The sequence below is a fragment of the Biomphalaria glabrata genome, chromosome 3 (assembly GCF_947242115.1).
Source record: "Biomphalaria glabrata chromosome 3, xgBioGlab47.1, whole genome shotgun sequence".
Classification (NCBI taxonomy): Eukaryota; Metazoa; Mollusca; class Gastropoda; family Planorbidae; genus Biomphalaria; species Biomphalaria glabrata.
This window is the reverse complement of record NC_074713.1, coordinates 27,523,715-27,543,181: the sequence shown is the minus strand read 5'-3', so window position 1 is coordinate 27,543,181 and position 19,467 is coordinate 27,523,715. Positions and strand designations below refer to the sequence as shown.

The window sequence follows — 19,467 nt, the reverse complement described above, 5'->3', positions numbered from 1 at the left end:
GAAGGAAGTAACTTCATGTAGCTTGAAAACATGTATATCTATTGTATTCGGATTTCCGAATTATGAAAAATTGCACGATCTTCATTCTTAGAGATTAAACAAAACACCAGTGAACATATTGTACTACTTATATAGGTTATGACTGAAATAGATATGAATCCTTAACTTTTATACTGCTCATAAATGCTGTATAATAAAGTACACAAAATTGCAAGTCACAAATGTTCGTTTCATAAAACTCTTTAATCGGCCAGTCTATATGCTCACAATTTATACTTTGATTTTATTGAATATTATTTATCGAATAATTTTTTTTTCGGCGGAGATCCTCAAAGCCAAAATCTAAATATGTGGGGTATCTTATCTTTTCAAGGAACAAATCGGATTTTTTGCAATGTATTACGGGCCTATAAATTCATATTAGAATATTTTTCCAATACAACATTATTCAAAAGGTCCTTTTTTAATAGTATGAATAATGAGTTTTAGGTCAGGAGAATGCGTTTCTTCTGTGAAGTATGCAACAAAACGCTTTTTGCGGCGGGGCTTCGCCCCGAACTCCATTGATGAATAATGAGTTGTAGATGTCAGGAGAATGCGTTTCTACAGTGAAGAATGCAAAAAAACGCTTTTGGCGTCGGGGCAAAGTCCACTGATGAATAATGAGCTGTAAATGTCAGGAGAATACTTTTCTGCAGTGAAAAAAGCAAGAAAACGCTTTTGGCGTCGGGGCTTCGCCCCGAACTCCATTGATAAATAATGAGTTGTAGATGTCAGGAGAATGCGTTTCTACAGTGAAGAATGCAAGAAAATGCTTTTGGCGGCCGGGCTTCGCCCCGAACTCCACTGATGAATAATGAGCTGTAAATCTCCGGAGAATACTTTTCTGCAGTGAAAAAAGCAAGAAAACGCTTTTGGCGTCGGGGCTTCGCCCCGAACTCCATTGATAAATAATGAGTTGTAGATGTCAGGAGAATACTTTTCTGCAGTGAAAAAAGCAAGAAAACGCTTTTGTCGTCGGGGCTTCGCCCCGAACCCCATTTGAAAACCTTATAGCGATGCCCCAGTTGTTTTGTTTTTCACCAAAGGTTGAGAAATGCTGCTTTTTAAAATTCTCATATAAATATATATATATATATATATATATATATATATATATATATATATATATATATATATATATATATATATATATATACGCACGTTTATGCATAGGGTTAGGGTTTACTGAGCATTAGGGTTAGGGTTTGGAAAAAATCGCCCCCCCCACTCAAAAGTTCTGGATCCGCCAGTGACAGTCACTGGACACACTCCACTCACAGCACGCACAAGTCTACAGTCACTGGACACTCCACTCACACCACGCACAAGTCTACAGCCACTGGACACACTCCACTCACACCATGCACAAGTCTACAGTCACTGGACACACTCCACTCACAGCACGCACAAGTCTACAGTCACTGGACACACTCCACTCACAGCCCTAACGCCCAGTAAACCCCAACCCTATGCATAAACGTGCTTACAGAATATATATACAGTATATATATCCCCCCACCCCACCGAATCGGCCAAGATACCAGAAGGGGAGCGACAAAATATAAAAATTATATATTAATTCATCTAATTTTGTTCACAAACTATGATTTCCCCTTAAAACTTAAAGGGTTTAGGTGGGAAGGGCAGTAGAGGTATTCCCCCCTCCCCCATGGGCCAACAGGGATTAAAACATCAATAACAAGTTTTAATCAAATAGATGTTTAATTTATTCTGTTAGCAAGCTGTGATTTCTACAAATAAATTGGACCGCCACCCGCCCACTCGAAAGTCTAGGGGGGGGGGGGGGTTTCGAGATTGATGCCAACGCCTCCTCCCGACCCCACCAAATCGGCCAACATACTAGAGGGGGGGGGGCGAAATAATCTAAAAAATAGGTTGAAATATAAATAATAAGTAAATATTATTATCATAAGTAATAAATTCGAATACAAATTCTATACTAAAATTCGTCCGCCCCCCCCCCCTCCTTTCGGGAGGAAGAAGTCGGCCGAGTGGTCGCTCCCCCCCCCCCCCCAACTGGATCCGCCAGTGTCTCTAGTCTAGTTTAACTTTTCATTTCACAAATCTGAGACCAGCTTTTTTCATCACGCCATCATAACAATTCGCTCCCCTCTACAAACATCGCCACTGTACCTGTCAATAGTGTCATTGCGAAGTGTCTCAGATCAAACTTGTCCTCACTAGAGTCTATATTTAGACCATCTAGATCGAGGATCAAACCAGTCGAATCTGCTCCGGATTTTCCCGACAAGATCTCGCTTGCTAAGAATGTTCTCAGGTTTTTAAAGACATGGCGGCCAAGTGAAATAAAAGTGGATGTCTACTTTAGGATAGAATGTAGGAACAGGAGAAGGTGTGCTGCATTCCTCTACAGCTGGCCAGGTTGTTTTTTTTTTTCAATTCCTATTAGTTCACACTGTCACCGTTGTGAAAAACAAAATCTGAATCATTGAGAATTGTAAGTTGTTCATTCTCCTAGCGATCTGAAACTTCGCACATAAACTGTCGCTGTGTAACAAAAAAGATTAAATTAAAATATCAGTATAATATAATGTTAACTGTGTGCAAAGGAAGTAACGGTACTTTATATTTAATTCATGAAAATGGTACTTATAGATCTACATAATTATTGTTCAACGTGAGCAGCATGGCCAAGTTGTTAGAGCATCGTGCAACATGAATGTAGTGGGCTCGATTCCAGGTGCTTAAAATGTGTTCTCTTGATTTTTCTAGGACAAATAAAAATGAATGCCAAGTTGACCATATATATTTGAACATAAAGTAGGGATTGATTTTTTTTTTACAATGCCTTATTTAAGTGTACCGGTATTAGTATTATTTTGTCAAGAATATGGATTCCTTAACAAGTGTGTGTATACATAATAGCATTTAATTGTATAGTCACTATTAATACTGCTACTGATAGACCAAACGTCTCCTCATTATGCAGTCTCATACAATGGAATGTTGAGTAAAATTTTTTTCTGTATAAGACTGAAGAAAGTGTTCAGCAAAGAATGTACTTATAGTTGGGCACATCTTTAACTAAAATCTACTAAACATATAGACAGGTTTCAGTTTGAATCACTAGGATAAAGTGGAGAGGAACACACACATATTAAAAAAATACACCAAAAACAAAGGAATACGATGGTTTGAACATCAGAAAATAATCATTCGAGGCCGTCTAATGCTGAAAGAAGTGGCGTCGAAACTTCCTAAACTTGTTGAAATAAAAAGAACAAAGTATGATATTTAACACTAGCATGAGCAGCCAGTGAGTTTCTCTTGTGTTTTAATTAGAAATAAAAACAAATGATAGTCTGACTTGAAATAAACCAGCAGGTTCTGAAAGCAAAACAAATTGAGGGAATACAAAAAAAAAATACATAAGACATGTGCTAATGCTACAATTGATTGAGAATCCCTGATTTCGCGGGTAACTAGTCTCATGTAAACAGAAGCCAGAAGTTCGGGTCACCAAGAACAGGACTATGGGGAACTCGGAGTCCTCGACTCCAGTCTCACTTTGCTGTAAGTAACATAGAATACTTTCAGAATTCCACTAACATTGACATCATCACTAACTTAAATGTAATGTTTTCATTGTGTGAGATCTAGATCTTTGTTAAAGTTTGACAACTCCGAGTTCAATCTGTTTAAAGATTACCTCTAGAATGACATAATGGAGTAGACGAGGTCACGTGGTTCATCTAAAAATAGCACATTAGCGTGTGTCTTCCATGTAATACACACAGAGGTCTGTAATTTAACTTTAACTTAATAGTGGGCATTTAAAAATGTGGGTAGTTATATACTTATCAATTCCACCATCAGGTCTATGGGAGCATACCAAACAAGGGGATATTATTATGAAATGCAGAACACATTTGTAACCGTGGTTCGGTAATGCTGTTAAATCTTAATGGCAAAATGACGTCAGCATTAAAGCTGAAGCAGTGACGAGACCACTAACAACAAAACTATTTCTTAATAAGTTTCTGTGGGTGACATTTTCTAATTAATAGAAAGAAGGAGAGATTTTTAAAAATCTTAATTTCATGTAAATACTCATGTAATGTTTGGGTGAAAATTGTTCGCCAGTTCATTAAAAAGCTTATACTAACTCTGTCTGTCTGTGTGGTACAAATTTTGAAGTTGTTATTTCTCCCACATCCATTCTCGGATGAAGCTGAAACTTTACAGAATTATTTACTGTACCCAAAAAAACAGGAATCAAAAATAAAAAAAAACAACTACCCAATTAGTCAATTGATAACTGGTAATTAATTATTTTGTTTGATACTAAAATGGGAAATTAATCATACAGAATTGAGAAATGTGGCTAAATATAGGTGAGGGTTTGTTGCATTAGATAAATGTACACGTTATTTATCCCAAATACATTCTCAGATGACGTTTAACCTTAACACAATTATTTATTATACCTAACAAAAGATGAATCAATATAAAAAAAAGCTAACCAATTAGTTAATTAATTATTGGTAATAATTATTTGTTTGTTACTGAAAAAGAGATATAAATTATACAGTATTGAGACATATAGTTGTAAATGTGGATTTCTTCTTCTTTGTATTTGTATACCTTGCTTGTTTTACATGTAGTGTTGCTAAAATAATAAAAAACTTGGAATACTAACAAAATGGATGTAATTTGTCCTTAGACTTGAGCGACAAAGGTCAAGGTCTGTACGAGACTAACAACAATATATCAGTAAGTGAAACAGTGTCTTTAAATACGTCTATGAAGGCATCGTAGTTGATTAATCCAGGATCAAATTACAACTCTTAACATTACTTACATGTTGTCAATTAGTCTATTTAGATTTCTTTATATTGCCACTACATTTATTCATATCACTTCCTCTTCTGTAGATGTCTCTTTATACTAAAATGTATTCATTTAAGAACGTAAATACAATCTAAACAGGGTTACAAAAACAGTTTGTGTGGAAACAAACTCAAAATCGGCCCCCCGGAAGTGGTCTACCTAGAGTCTTCACCAGGATTCGAACAGGGGACTTCCAGTTCCAAGTGCTTTACCTCTCAGCCACAGCATCTCCATATATTCATTTAGCGTACACTTATATTTGTTTAAAATAATAATTATTAACCTTATCCCTGCATTCAAAATTAATAACATGTTACATGTTATAAAGAGAAACTAAAAAAGATTAATTTTTTTCTTACAAAATTAGATAAATTGGCAACACAAAAAAAAAATATTATTCACCTACTTTAGGAAGTGAGATAGCTAGAAATGACATGACAGACTTGGATAAGACTGTTTCCTCGCAAATCTAAAAATTCTAAAGATTCTAATTCTAGATCTAAACCTAGTTCTTCAATCTAAGATATTAGATATATATAACTAGATCTAGAATTAGAATCTAGATCTAGACTAGAATTCGTATGATTTTACACGTTCAATCTTAAAATAAATAGACCTTGGCCAATGTTATGATAAGGAATAGTAGGCCTTTTGGTACAGGGTAAGGTGTAGATCTACTATGATAGACTATGCTGTTGGTATCCGATTCACTTCTTAATTAGATAATACTGTTTACATAATAAATAAATCTGCACCCCTAAGCTGTCAGAAGATAATCTATTGCCTTAATATTTTTTTTTTTCAAATCATTAATACATGTATAATATAAATAATATTATATATATATCTAGATCTGGACCCTTTAGTTTTTTTTAGACTGTCAAGTATATAATGATCTGTCAAAACTGCGCGCTTTAACAGTAGTTCGTTATTTTTGAAACTTATAATTAAAACGAAGTTCGTATCAAAATTCTTTTTTAAAAACAACATTTCAATCAGTATTCCATTCAATAAGTTAGTTAATAAATGGAAAATATATTTTATCATGATCCATTGACACTTTTTCCATTGTGACGTTATGTGGTGAAATAGTTACTATTTGTTTATGTTTGTGTAACGTCGTGAGAATGTGTTCACAACATTGATTTAGTGTGCTACTGTCCAAGTCTCTTTCGTCAGTTCATGTGTCGTTCTAGTTTAATAAAGCCTTGGTTTAGGTTACTCTTCAGTGTTCCTTTAGTTCTTATTACAATTTATTAAACTAGAAATTTTCAATTCCATGGATCTATGTGCCTCACGTATCTTTTTTGGATTTTCGTTCAACACTATTCTCAGTCTGTAAGTAAAAATAGTAATACAAATGGAACGTCTATTTAGGCCAAAAGAGCTGGACATAGAGCCTAGCTCGCCATCGGCTGCCGAGAAGTGGCTGCACTGGCTCAGAACATTTGAAAATTTCATCTCCTCAGTCTCTCACTGCGAGATTGACAAAAAGAAATTACTGGAAAACTACGTTTCTTCGAGCGTATTTCAGTACATAAGTGAGTGTACCACGTTCGATGAATCAATCAAAGTTCTACAAAATGTCTACATGAAGCCTAAAAGCGAAAATTTTGCACGGCACATGATAACTCTTTGTCGTCAAGAGAGCGGACAAACCGTTGACTCCTTCCTACTTAAGCTTAAAAGTATGGCCAGAGACTGTGACTTCAAAGCTGTCACCGCTGAAGAACACAGAGATATCTTCGTAAGAGACGCCTTCATTACTGGACTGGCTTCAAACAGCATAAGGCTGCGACTCTTAGAGAAATCTACTCTAACTCTACAGTGCGCCTATGAAGAGGCAAGGCAACTTGAATATGCCCATAACCATGCCATGGCGTATAACATCCACTCTGAAACTCCCTGTGGAGCCAGCGCCGACGAGGAGAGCCTTTCTCCAACGACAAAAGTAGAACACGAGGTGAGTGCGGCGACTAGTAAAAGATGTTTCTTTTGTGGAAACAGCCCACATCAACGCTTTAGATGTCCGGCCCGTGACGCTACATGCAACCTGTGCGGTAAGAGGGGCCATTTCCAGAAAGTCTGTAGATCGACCAGACAGACACTCAAATCTATAACCTCAGACATAGTGAAAGCAGATGATGAGACGTCTCGGACTACAACCGTTGGATCTTCCTGGGCATCGACACCAGCGTCCGGTCTTACTAAATCTACTATTTCAATACTCGTCAATGGAGTACCATTGAAGGCTCTCGTGGATACGGGGAGCAGTGAAAGCTATATATCTTCTTCAATTGCTAAAAGGTACAAATGGAAATTAGAAACGTCCAGAAACAGAATCTACATGGCCTCTACACATCTTTCTCGCACTACTCACGGCCATATTTTCGCTAAAATAAAGTACAAAGATGAACAATATGAAAGTGTTAAGCTCTCACTACTAGATGGACTAGTATCTGATGTAATCTTAGGGCTAGATTTCATCAGCCAGCACGAAAAACTGATGATCCCATTTGAAGGAAAACGAAGCACTCTCCAGGTCTGTACGCTGAAAGCTGCACGAGTTGAAGCCCCTCGCCTCTTCGCTAATCTGGCTCCTAACTGCCATCCCATAGCCACTAAATCTAGAAAATATTCTATGCCTGACTCCAAATTCATTCAAACTGAAATCAAGAGACTTCTATCTGACAAAATTATTGAGCCTTCCACGTCCCCGTGGCGAGCCCAGATAATTGTAACAACGAATGAAAGGCACAAAAAGAGAATGGTTATCGACTATAGCCAAACCATCAATCGATTCACTTACCTCGACGCGTATCCCGTGCCAAAAGTTGATGAACTGGTGCAGGAAATATCTAAATACTCAATGTACAGTACATTTGACCTCAAAAGCGCTTACCACCAGATACCTATCAGGGATGATGAAAAGCAGTACACGGCGTTCGAGGCTGGCGGAAAGCTTTATCAGTTTTGCCGCATTCCTTTTGGAGTGACAAACGGAGTCGCCGCATTTCAAAGGACGATCAACACAATAATTGAGGAGGCAGGGCTACAGGACACGTTCGCTTACGTGGATAACGTTACCATCTGCGGACTTGACTCCATTAGCCACGACCAGAATCTACAGAGATTTCTCAATGCCGCTAAAAAGTACGGTATCACCTTCAACAATGATAAAAGTGCTATTGCGACTAATAAAGTATGCCTCCTAGGCTACGAAATCTCACAAGGGCAATTAAGACCAGACCCCGAAAGATTTCAAGCATTGAGAAACCTACCTCCACCACAAGACATGAAATCACAAAAGCGGGTGATTGGAATACTGTCCTATTATTCTCAATGGATCCCTACTTTCTCCAACAAGATCCATTTATTGGTGAACAACAAAGCCTTTCCTCCCCCTGAACAAGTACAACAAGCTTTTAAACAGCTAAAACACGAACTTGAAAACGCTGCTGTGTCGACGATAGACTACAATCGACCACTAACAGTCGAAACAGATGCCTCTGACATCGCGATTGCCGCCACTCTTAATCAAGACGGCCGTCCTGTCGCCTTCTTTTCAAGAACACTCACTAATAGTGAACGCAGACACTCAGCAGTGGAAAAGGAAGCATACGCTATCGTAGAAGCCCTGAGAAAATGGCAACATTACCTTATCAGTAGACCCTTCACATTGGTTACAGATCAACGCTCAGTGTCTTTTATGTTTGACCAGCAGAACAAGGGCAAGATCAAAAACGAAAAGATTCAAAGATGGCGACTGGAGCTTAGTTGTTTCCAATATGACGTCGTATATCGACCCGGGAAACAAAAAGCTGCGGCGGATACCTTTTCAAGGAACCACTTTGCGTCAGCAATGACTGGAGAAGACCTCAAACTGTTACACAACAACCTCTGTCACCCAGGGGTCACGAGACTCCTCCATTTCGTTCGGACTAAGAACTTACCTTTTTCCTGCGAGGACGTCCGCAAAGTGGTAAACCAATGTAAAACTTGCGCTGAACTGAAGCCTAGATTCTTCAAACAGTTTTCAGGCACCCTCATCAAGGCTACCCAACCATTTCAGAGAGTAAGCATTGATTTTAAGGGGCCACTCCCATCTGCTACTCACAACAAATACTTATTAACAATGGTGGATGAGTACTCACGCTTCCCATTTGCCTACCCATGTCCCGATATGTCCTCATCTACTGTCATAAAGTGTTTAAATCAGCTGTTTTCCTTAGTTGGGATGCCAGAGTACGTCCATTCTGACAGAGGTACGTCCTTTATGTCGAGGGAGGTGCAATCCTTTCTGCACGAGAGGGGAATAGCTACAAGTAGAACAACAGCTTTTAATCCTTCAGGCAACGGACAAATTGAACGACTAAACAAAACTCTATGGAACGCTGTTACTTTAGCACTGAAAGACCTCGATCTCCCGATCTCAAGATGTGAGCTTGTCTTGAACCAGGCCCTATACTCGATTAGATCATTACTATCTACGGCAACAAACGAAACTCCACATGAGAGAGTTTTCCGGTTCAACCGGAAATCCTCCTTCGGGATATCTATCCCCACTTGGCTATCTAGCCCAGGTCGAGTGTTGCTGAGAAGAGAGAACCGATCTTCAAAATATGATCCTCTCTCGGAGGAAGTCGAATTGCTGATGTGTAACCCCCAATATGCCGTCGTACGGTTGCCCAGCGGTAAAGAGGAGACGGTCTCTCTAAGACGCTTGGCTCCCACCCCCCTCCCCATCCACAACAACAAGTGAACCTTCGTTCTTCCCTCAGAGTGAGGATAATGAATATCCTCCAGAAACTCAAAACACGGAAGTACCAGCCAACACCCCTACGGTGATACAAGAAAGGAAAGAACCCCTGGTAGGCTCTGAGGACCTCCGAGCGCTTCCTCTTGAAAATACCCCACTTGACGCTCAGGAACTCACTAGTGACTCCCAAACTGTAGAACAGGATAGTCAACCCCGTTATAACTTGAGAGAGAGAAGAACCAGGCCAAACTATAGAGTCTAGAGTTGTTCCTCTTTTGCACTACTTATGTTCTACATAAACTGGCATTGTTTATCTCTTGCTACTTATACTAGAGTTTACTTTTCACTTACTTACGTACATGTCTACTTACTACACTATTTGTTAATACTTAAAACAGAAACTAGTAATTGTTTATAAGTCATACAACAGATACTGGTTTTTAGGTTTCTTTGTATCACCATTTATTAATGTTTACAAGAGAAATTAATATTTCGATACTGTTTATTGATCTATTGTATTACATGCACTGGCATTCTCTTTTTATTTATGCTATTGGCCTACTATATTACTATACTTGCTATTTTAATTCTAGGCGGGGTGAATGTGGTGAAATAGTTACTATTTGTTTATGTTTGTGTAACGTCGTGAGAATGTGTTCACAACATTGATTTAGTGTGCTACTGTCCAAGTCTCTTTCGTCAGTTCATGTGTCGTTCTAGTTTAATAAAGCCTTGGTTTAGGTTACTCTTCAGTGTTCCTTTATATCTTATTACACGTTAGATGCAATTTTTGTACTAATGCGCGAATCTATGAATGAAGCTTGAGTTATTAATGAAGAAGTCTGTGACCTTTTTAAAAAACTTACCACCTGAAGTTTTTCATTGCATAGATAATTTAAAAAATTAGATGGTTCACTTTCGGAAAAGAAAAAAGTAGCCGTAGCATCAGAACTTTGAATGGTCTAAAATATCATGATGTCCGATTTTCATTTTCTCTTCGTTTCTGAGCTCTAAACGGGACGGACGAACGGACAAACCACACAAAATTAATAGCGTCTTTTCCCCTTTCGGGGGCCGCTAAAAAAACAAGTGCAAACAAAGAGCAGATAACTGCGAACATCTCCAATATTCATGACTGACTGAGCAATGCGCTCTGGACTGTCGTCTTTACAGTCCCGGGTTCAAACCCAGCCCCCACCCAGTGGTGTAGCTAGGAATGTGCTATCATTTGGGGGCATAGGGTGGGGGGGCTTGGCCTCTTTGGGGGCCCCTGCATTTTGCGTAATATTTAATGTAAAAAAATCGAACTCTCATTTGGGGCCCACCTCAAGTTGGAACCCGGGAGGATTTTCAAATTTTCCCCTCCACCTACAAACACCCTAGCTACGCCACTGCCACCACCATTCTTATGCCTACTGACGCTACTTCCAAAAAGAAGATTACTTCCTACGCGCGTTCCTAGGTCAATCTAGTCATGCATGTTAATCATGACTTAAATTCTGCCAAGTTATTGGTTTTCCTGGCTGGCTTTTTCGCCGTCCTGAAGAGATTTGACCTATCTTCACTTTTGAAGGAACTTACGAAACATGTAAAATAAAACAAAATTTACCTTCTATATATCCACTGATCTACCTACTCATAAGTCTGTCCATCCATATAAATATTATGAACTTCACACAACAATGACTTTATTTCTCTAGAATAAAAGTTCTTTGTGTTGTCAGCTGCCAGTCAAACTGAAACAGGGAGATAGAATCATCATCACCGGAACAACGCTACCAACGTTCAAAAGGTAAGATAAAATCATCGTCACCGAAACAATGCTGGAACAACACTACCAACGTTCAAAAGGTTAACACTGAGATACATGTTCAATGGATGAACTGTTTAGCAACTTTTGGTCTAGCAACAAATGAAACTAGGCCATTCACTGTGACGTATTAGCGTATATGTCAATGTTGTCAGAACAATGACAAAAAATTCGTGGCTTAATTTACTTTCAAAGGGAAACAATCATTGTGTAAGACCTTGTTTCAAATGCGAAGATCAACGAAAGTGCTCATTCTTCTTAGTGCCGTTAGAGCATGGGGTGGGTTGCATATGTCAGCCAGGAAAACCAACGACTTAGCAGAGTCACTGATTAGCATGAATGACTAGATTAATATATGAAATGCGTAGGGCATAATTATCTTTCATAACTCAGTGATGCCCAACCTTATACAGCCTGCGGGCGATTTTAATTTCCGACACTCGTGTCGCGGGCCACATTAATGAAAAAAGATGCAGAAAAATGAAATAGAGACTAAACCAGTTTAAAAAGTTTTATAACAATCCTGTGGATCCAGCCATAAGTCAATTATGTAACAAGGGTTTCAGGTGTTTTATAACTGAAACAGTTTTTCTACTAAATTAAGTGCTTGTAAACATTGTCATCCTACACAGCAATGGACCTTATTTACCAATCGTAAACAAACAACATTTAGTCAAGTGATATTACTGATAAAACAATGAAAAAAAACTGTCACGTGACAACCATCATAAATTAAACATGAGATCGTAAATTCTATAGAAGAGATAGAGCACCACGTGGCTAAATGTTGTTTGTTTACGATTGGTGAATGAGGTCCAGTGTTTTCGGAAATGTGCAAGGTGTATGTAAACAACACGGCGAAGAAATCTATTGTCTGTATTGCTCGAAATTTCTCAAGCTGGAAAGTCTGGCTTTCTAAGTCAATCAGTTCCAGTTTGTGACACTCCTCAGCGGCAATAGTATATATTTCACAATCTGCTGCTCTGTTATTTAGTTTTGAATGAAGATTTTCATCAACATTGTTCACTCGTTTTGCAATAGTCATGCCAGAAAGGCGGCACAGCTTTAAATGCATTTTTGTTCAGGCCGATTTTATTCCATTCCTTCTAGCAAGCACTTTTTAATGCTTCATTTCCCTTCTTAAAATGTGAGCAACTCTGTAGCCTCCATTACAGCCGCGATTCATTTTATTGACTTCTTGGTAAATATTTTCGTCATTCGCTCAACTCTAGATGTAACTTAGCGACTCTTTTCTTAGCGGTTCAAACTAACAATGCCTCCATATTTTTGTAATGATTTGTTTTAGAATGCCTTTTATGTTTTGTTCTTTAAAACTGCCAGACTTTCAGTACTAATCAAACATGTTGTCTTGTTAATTTACATTTAATAAAGATTTGTCCACTTGTTCTGGAATATCCAATTCTTCGACACTCCCATTTCATAAACGTACAAATGTTACATGGAATGGCACCAATCATGTTGATGTCAGAAGTATACCCGAACCAAAATGATGCAGAAAAGATGCGCTGTGTTATACACATGAGATGTCAAGGACACAGCTAGCTCAAGACAGCCGCTGAATCGTCCAAGACTCTAAAATAACTGTCAATTCTTGTCGCGGAAAAAAAACAAACTTGTGTTCTTATAGAAAAAAAATGAACATGAATAACTAACAAGACAATAGATTAGTATGAAATACATCAAAGGAAACGTGAGAATCCTAACATAGAGAAAATACATTTTTCAACCTTTTTCTTTATATTTTCTACATTTTGTGCTGATGTTTTGGCGGGCCGGTCAGAACCACGTCGCAGGCCGGATCTGGCCCACGGGCCGTAGTTTGGGCATCACTGAGATAACGTATGCCATCTATAAGATAAGATAAGCTGATTATGGCCTTATTAAAGTAGTGTATACAATGTTGGTACTTTCATTTGATCACACCGTTCTCCTATTTATGTATTTGGATAGACATCAATTCCTAGCCTCGAGGTGGGGTCAGGGCCAAGACTTGCTGGTAACTTTTTTTTTTTTTTTGTTTCAAGTAACCGGTACTCGTGTTTAAATGGAAATGGAAAAGAAAAATGGGAGGTAACCAATGATGTGCAAGTTTTGGAGTTTTATTCTCTAATAGAAGAGTAACATTCTGCGCTGCAAGACTGCATTCATTCTAATTGTTACTTCAATAAAATCAGACGATGCTTTGATTTAGGTTGAGTGGACAATGTTCTAAAACTTACTAAAACTTACAAACGAAGTACTCTGCATCTAGCTCTTTTTTCTTCCCCAGCTTCAGTGTGAACCTGAGCCAGGACAATAACATCGACAAGGATTGTGTCCTTCACTTCAACCCGAGGTTTAGGTTCAATTCCAAGTGCACAGATGGCCAGGTAGTTATGAACTACAAGAAGAATTCCAAGTGGCGCAAGGAAGAACGCTGGCTGAATATGCCTTTCAATACGAACCAGCCTTTCGTGATAGAGATAGCTGTGACCAAACAGTCCTATGTGGTAAGTGATAGAGATAGCTGTGACCAAACAATCCTATGTGGTAAGTGATAGAGATAGCTGTGACCAAACAGTCCTATGTGGTAAGTGATAGAGATAGCTGTGACCAAACAATCCTATGTGGTAAGTGATAGAGAAAAGAGATAGCTGTGAACAAACAGTCCTATGTGGTAAGTGATAGAGATAGCTGTGACCAAACAGTTCTATGTGGTAAGTGATAGAGATAGCTGTGACCAAACAGTCATATGTGGTAAGTGATAGATATTGCAATTTAATATTATTGAATTTATTACATTAGCTGTGTAAAACAGAACAGATCTCTGTCGGATGTCGAAAATTATATATATATATATTACTGCTGCTGCTATGCTCTGCTTGTCTCTTGTTATTGTTCTGTTACTTGGCTCCTGTGGCTCACTAGGGGTTTCTTGAATACTATATAATACTTGCTTGATACTTTCTTGGTTACTCAATTATGTCATCAATACTTGCTTAACTCAAATACGAACACTTAATATACATCAACTCTAACTCCTTATATTCATGAATATCAACAATACTTTAATACTTGATAACGCACACAATTATATCACTCTTATGAAATAGTAATACACAATACACCAGTCCATCAACTTATAAATACATAAATACCAGTCCAGGAAGTAAACGTCCAACCTTCCTGGACCGGGAGCAAGACCTTACTGACTAACACATTCTCTCGCACATTCAACGAAGACTTAATCACTCAGTTCACAACACGTGCAACACTTCGCATTCATAACAAGGGGATATAACAATCATATCATAATATCAAACTAACATTCATTCTCGCCATACCTCTCCCTGACATCCCCCCTCTCACGATATGACTGTTATTAGATAACAGTCATTCAAATATATACATAAATATACATACATACACACTGTGTCATACACATACTTATATACATACATATAAACAACTATATCTACACACAAATGTATATAATGTACATGAAAGTGAAATAGCCCTTATTAACCTAACAAAAGAAATATGTCCAGCTATTTACAACAAAGGGAAAGAGAGAAAAGAATAAATGAGAAAAGAATAAATGAGAAAAAAAAATAGTGGCATGGAGAATTAAATTACAATTTGAAGTCGGCAGGCATAGTCCTTCCCACGTTAATATTTAATATGTAAAACAGCAAAAATACAAGAAAAGATCAACTCCTATATATAGCAATAATATATGACAAGATACAATCTCTAATAGTTATAACTGCGTTTCATATTGTATTGGGAAAAAAAAAAAAAAAAAAAAGATGAATTCTAACAATTATAACTAATACAACTATGCTAAATCTTGACAGTTTATCTGCTAGTAGACAATGGTCTGTGGCTAGTCTGTGGTCAAACTGGATTGTGCAACCTCCTGTGTATCAGAGGTATCTGTCTAGGCGTTGGACACTCACGCTACTAATGAAGTAATGCTACTCTCCATGTATCAGCTCTCTGCACTTTACCGGAAGGAAGCCATCTACTTGGTGCAACACACAGCAAGCTATTTCGGGTGAACTGTTTAGATAATACAATATATTAAGATTTGGTACAACAACAAAAATTAAAATACAAGAAGAGGACAAAATAGGCTGAATTTTCTCTATTGCCAAGTCGCACTCGGGAATTCAGGTGACCCTCGTGGACATTCCCCTTCTCAGCAACAGGGAGAGGGGAAACACTACGTCAAGATTTCTTTTTTCTTTTTCTTGGAAGTTTTAGGTACAAAAACATTTGTAGCCTATTGGGGTCTGGTTTAACTTTACCCCCACCAACAACTTGACAAACTTCTTTAAGACTTATTTTTCTTCTTCTGGGGATTTTTAGGTAGAAAAACATTTGTAGCCAATTGGAGTCTGGTTTTACTTTACCAGTACCAACAACTTGATAAACTCCTTTTGTTAGGTTTAATCTCTTCAATGGTTTGTGTACTCTGTGAAATGGTCTCAGAACATGAATAATATTATTGTCAATAAACTGACAATCAATATGTTCCTTATCAATAAGTTCCTCAGTAGTTACTTCATTAAACCGACAATCAATAAGTTCTTTAGTAGTTAACACATTTTCACTTTTTTCTCTTTTATATGGGTTGTCACTGATATCATTTTCAATATAATGGCAGTCATTTAGTTCCTTATTAGTTAAGACATTTTCAATTAATACTTCCTTATCTTCAATCTCTCTCATATCATTAATAATATAATTACAATCCTTTAGTTCCATATTGGTTAAGACATTTTCAATTAATATCTCCTTATCTTCAATCTCTCTCATATCATTAATAATATAATTACAATCCTTTAGTTCCATATTGGTTAAGACATTTTCAATTACTTTTCCCTTTTCTATCTCACTGATATCATAAACAGTATAATTACAATCATTTAGTTCCTTACTTGATAAGACATTCTCAATTTCTTCATTATCTTCTATCCCACTTATATTATTATCAATATCCTGATAGTTATTTTGTTCCTCATTAGTTAATATGTCATTTTCAATTTCTATTTTATAGTTCACATCTCCCTGTAATGACAGTTTTACTTCCAGTTCCATTTTCAACTTTACCACTTCATTTGCCTTTCTTTCTAATTCTAATTTTGATCTTTCTAGGTCTAGTTTTTGTCGGTTTAAATATTTTAATCTTTCTAGATCTAGTTTTTGTTGTTTTAAAACAAACTCTCGTAGTTCATCACCTTCAATTCCAAACATGTAGGCCTGTTCTATTAATACCTCAATTGACCTAGGTTTAAACTCGTCCAGTTCCATTTCCAACTTTACCACTTCTATTGCGTTTCTTTCTAATTCTAAATTTAATCTTTCTAGATCTAGCTTTTGTCGGTTTAAATCTTTTAATCTATCTAGATCTAGTTTTTGTTGGTTTAAAACAAACTCTCGTAATTCATCACCCTGAATTCCAAACATGTGGGCCTGTTCTATTAATACCTCAATTGACCTAGGTTTAAACTCGTCCATGGTAATCACAAATAATAAGAAATATTACTGAATAAGCGTAAATTAACTTATAAAGGTTAAGTTAACAAGTAACGTTCAAGTAACTTTAGTAGACAATGTCATGTACAATAGTTACTGTCCCAGACCGGACGAAGCTCAAAAAATTCGGTATCCTTATCTTTGCTTGTGTTGCTTATTCTTTATTTTCTTATCGACTTCTTCAACGTGACGAATGACATAACAGGTATAACTGACCTGCCCGGACTAGCCCTCAGGTAATGTCAAGAATAACACTGTATTAGTACACCGGTTAATACACTGGTGTTTAATAATACAGGTAACAGGTACAACGATACCTGCCCGGACAGGCCCCCAGATGTCAGATGTCGAAAATTATATATATATATTACTGCTGCTGCTATGCTCTGCTTGTCTCTTGTTATTGTTCTGTTACTTGGCTCCTGTGGCTCACTAGGGGTTTCTTGAATACTATATAATACTTGCTTGATACTTTCTTGGTTACTCAATTATGTCATCAATACTTGCTTAACTCAAATACGAACACTTAATATACATCAACTCTAACTCCTTATATTCATGAATATCAACAATACTTTAATACTTGATAACGCACACAATTATATCACTCTTATGAAATAGTAATACACAATACACCAGTCCATCAACTTATAAATACATAAATACCAGTCCAGGAAGTAAACGTCCAACCTTCCTGGACCGGGAGCAAGACCTTACTGACTAACACATTCTCTCGCACATTCAACGAAGACTTAATCACTCAGTTCACAACACGTGCAACACTTCGCATTCATAACAAGGGGATATAACAATCATATCATAATATCAAACTAACATTCATTCTCGCCATACCTCTCCCTGACAATCTCTATCTGGGACATTAGTTCTAGAGAGTCCTTGTTTTAAAGCATACTCTGATTTTGACATGTTTTTTTTAAAACTCAGTCTATCTGTCTTTCTATCTGTTGGTAGAAAGTTTGTACACGCTATTTCTCCCACACCCAACCTCGGATCAAGTTGAAATTTCGCACAATTAGTTCTTGTACTTCTTGCAAAAATATTAACCATTAACTATTGGTAATTGATTATTTTGTTTGGTATCAAACAAGGAAAAGAAATTGTACATGACAGATATAGTGATATAAGTTGAGTAGGTCCCCTTTATACAATAAGTAGATAATTAGGTTAAAGTTTGAAATTAAAATGAGCAATAAATAATTATAAAACCTTCCATTTTCATAAGCAATTCGCTGGCACAGTAGTAAAGGTGTCAGCTTGATCAGGCTTGATCCCTCGAGTTTGAATTGAAGTCGTACAACTTAAAAAAACAAACAAATGAAATACATTTTTTTATCACGATCACGGCAACATTGACAGTTACCTCCTTCTTTAGAGTGCTACCATTGTATGATCATATGTATGTATTCAGTGTTCCGCCTCTCACGTTACTTTTTCACTCGCTACAAACATTACAACATTTCTGACTTACGTTTGGTGTTTACTGTTTTGCATGTTGCTCAAATATTCCTCCCATTAAATCCAAATGTTTTGTGCCACTCCACAGATCACTATAGACGACTCACCTTTCTATGCTTTTAATCATCGAGTTGACATGCACGAAGCTAACTTCATATACATCAGTGGGGATGTGTCTATTAGTTCTATACAGCTTTTTAACAGCGACACGGTGAGTCTAGTCTCATTTTATTAATTATTTTTAATTAAATTTATATTTCCCCATTTCTCCTTAGCTTCTGTCCATATCTGACATTGAATGAAAAACAGTTTCTAATATTTCAATTATGTTTTCTTTAATAGTTATATCTCAAATAAATGTTTCTAAAACAACAACAACAACAAATCTATATCATTTTCATCGCATTAGATATGGCAAGGCAACTAAAACTATCACGTAACGTGTGCTGCCAAATACAATTTCAAATTGGTTTTAAAAATAGAAACAAAAAAATAATTAAAAGCGGATACTGAGGTTCTAGTGTTGTTTCATTCACTCAGGCAACAAGGAACTGACATATAAAACATTCACCCATTGCTTGTTGGACAATTTACTCAAGATGTTATTAACCTACTAATTAAGGACAATTTAATTTCCCCAGACAAGGGCAGTAAAAAGTGCTCCGCCAGCAGTAAGTAATTTTGTTTTATTTTTGTTCCTTATTAATTGCTGGGAATACTTTTAACGATTTTCATACATGGTGGGAAAACTAAACAGAGTTAGCTTTTTGATGTATGATGTATCCGGTGTACAAAAGAAAGGAAATTATAGGATCATTTTAATGCACTTTTTAACACTACAGGATCAAATTGTTCATGCTCTTGCATTTATATTACAAAATAATTTCAATAAGGGAATAACCGGAACCCATACACTCTTCATCTTTTTATTTTTTATTTTTAGCGACATTGACAATGTCCATGAAAT

At 37.0% G+C, this 19,467-nt stretch overlaps 2 protein-coding genes and 1 long non-coding RNA gene across 3 annotated transcripts in view; 2 read left to right on the top strand and 1 right to left on the bottom strand.

Annotated features, from left to right (window-relative positions):
* The window catches only part of LOC129925215 (uncharacterized), a 16,393-nt gene extending 4,982 nt beyond the window's left edge, over positions 1 to 11,411 (bottom strand). Inside the window, exon 1 of the long non-coding RNA XR_008777006.1 lies at positions 11,283 to 11,411. This is a non-coding gene — a long non-coding RNA (uncharacterized LOC129925215). The remainder of the gene's footprint in view (positions 1 to 11,282) is intronic.
* LOC106060090 (galectin-4-like) lies at positions 3,448 to 19,467 on the top strand. Its single transcript, XM_056024318.1, has 7 exons — positions 3,448 to 3,597; positions 4,748 to 4,797; positions 11,374 to 11,465; positions 13,774 to 13,993; positions 18,589 to 18,711; positions 19,142 to 19,171; positions 19,444 to 19,467. Exons 1-7 carry the CDS (start codon positions 3,558 to 3,560, stop codon positions 19,450 to 19,452), a joined length of 564 nt encoding a protein of 187 aa, XP_055880293.1. The 5' UTR covers positions 3,448 to 3,557; the 3' UTR covers positions 19,453 to 19,467.
* LOC129925214 (uncharacterized) lies at positions 6,270 to 10,162 on the top strand. Its single transcript, XM_056024317.1, has one exon. It carries the CDS (start codon positions 6,275 to 6,277, stop codon positions 9,674 to 9,676), a length of 3,402 nt encoding a protein of 1,133 aa, XP_055880292.1. The 5' UTR covers positions 6,270 to 6,274; the 3' UTR covers positions 9,677 to 10,162.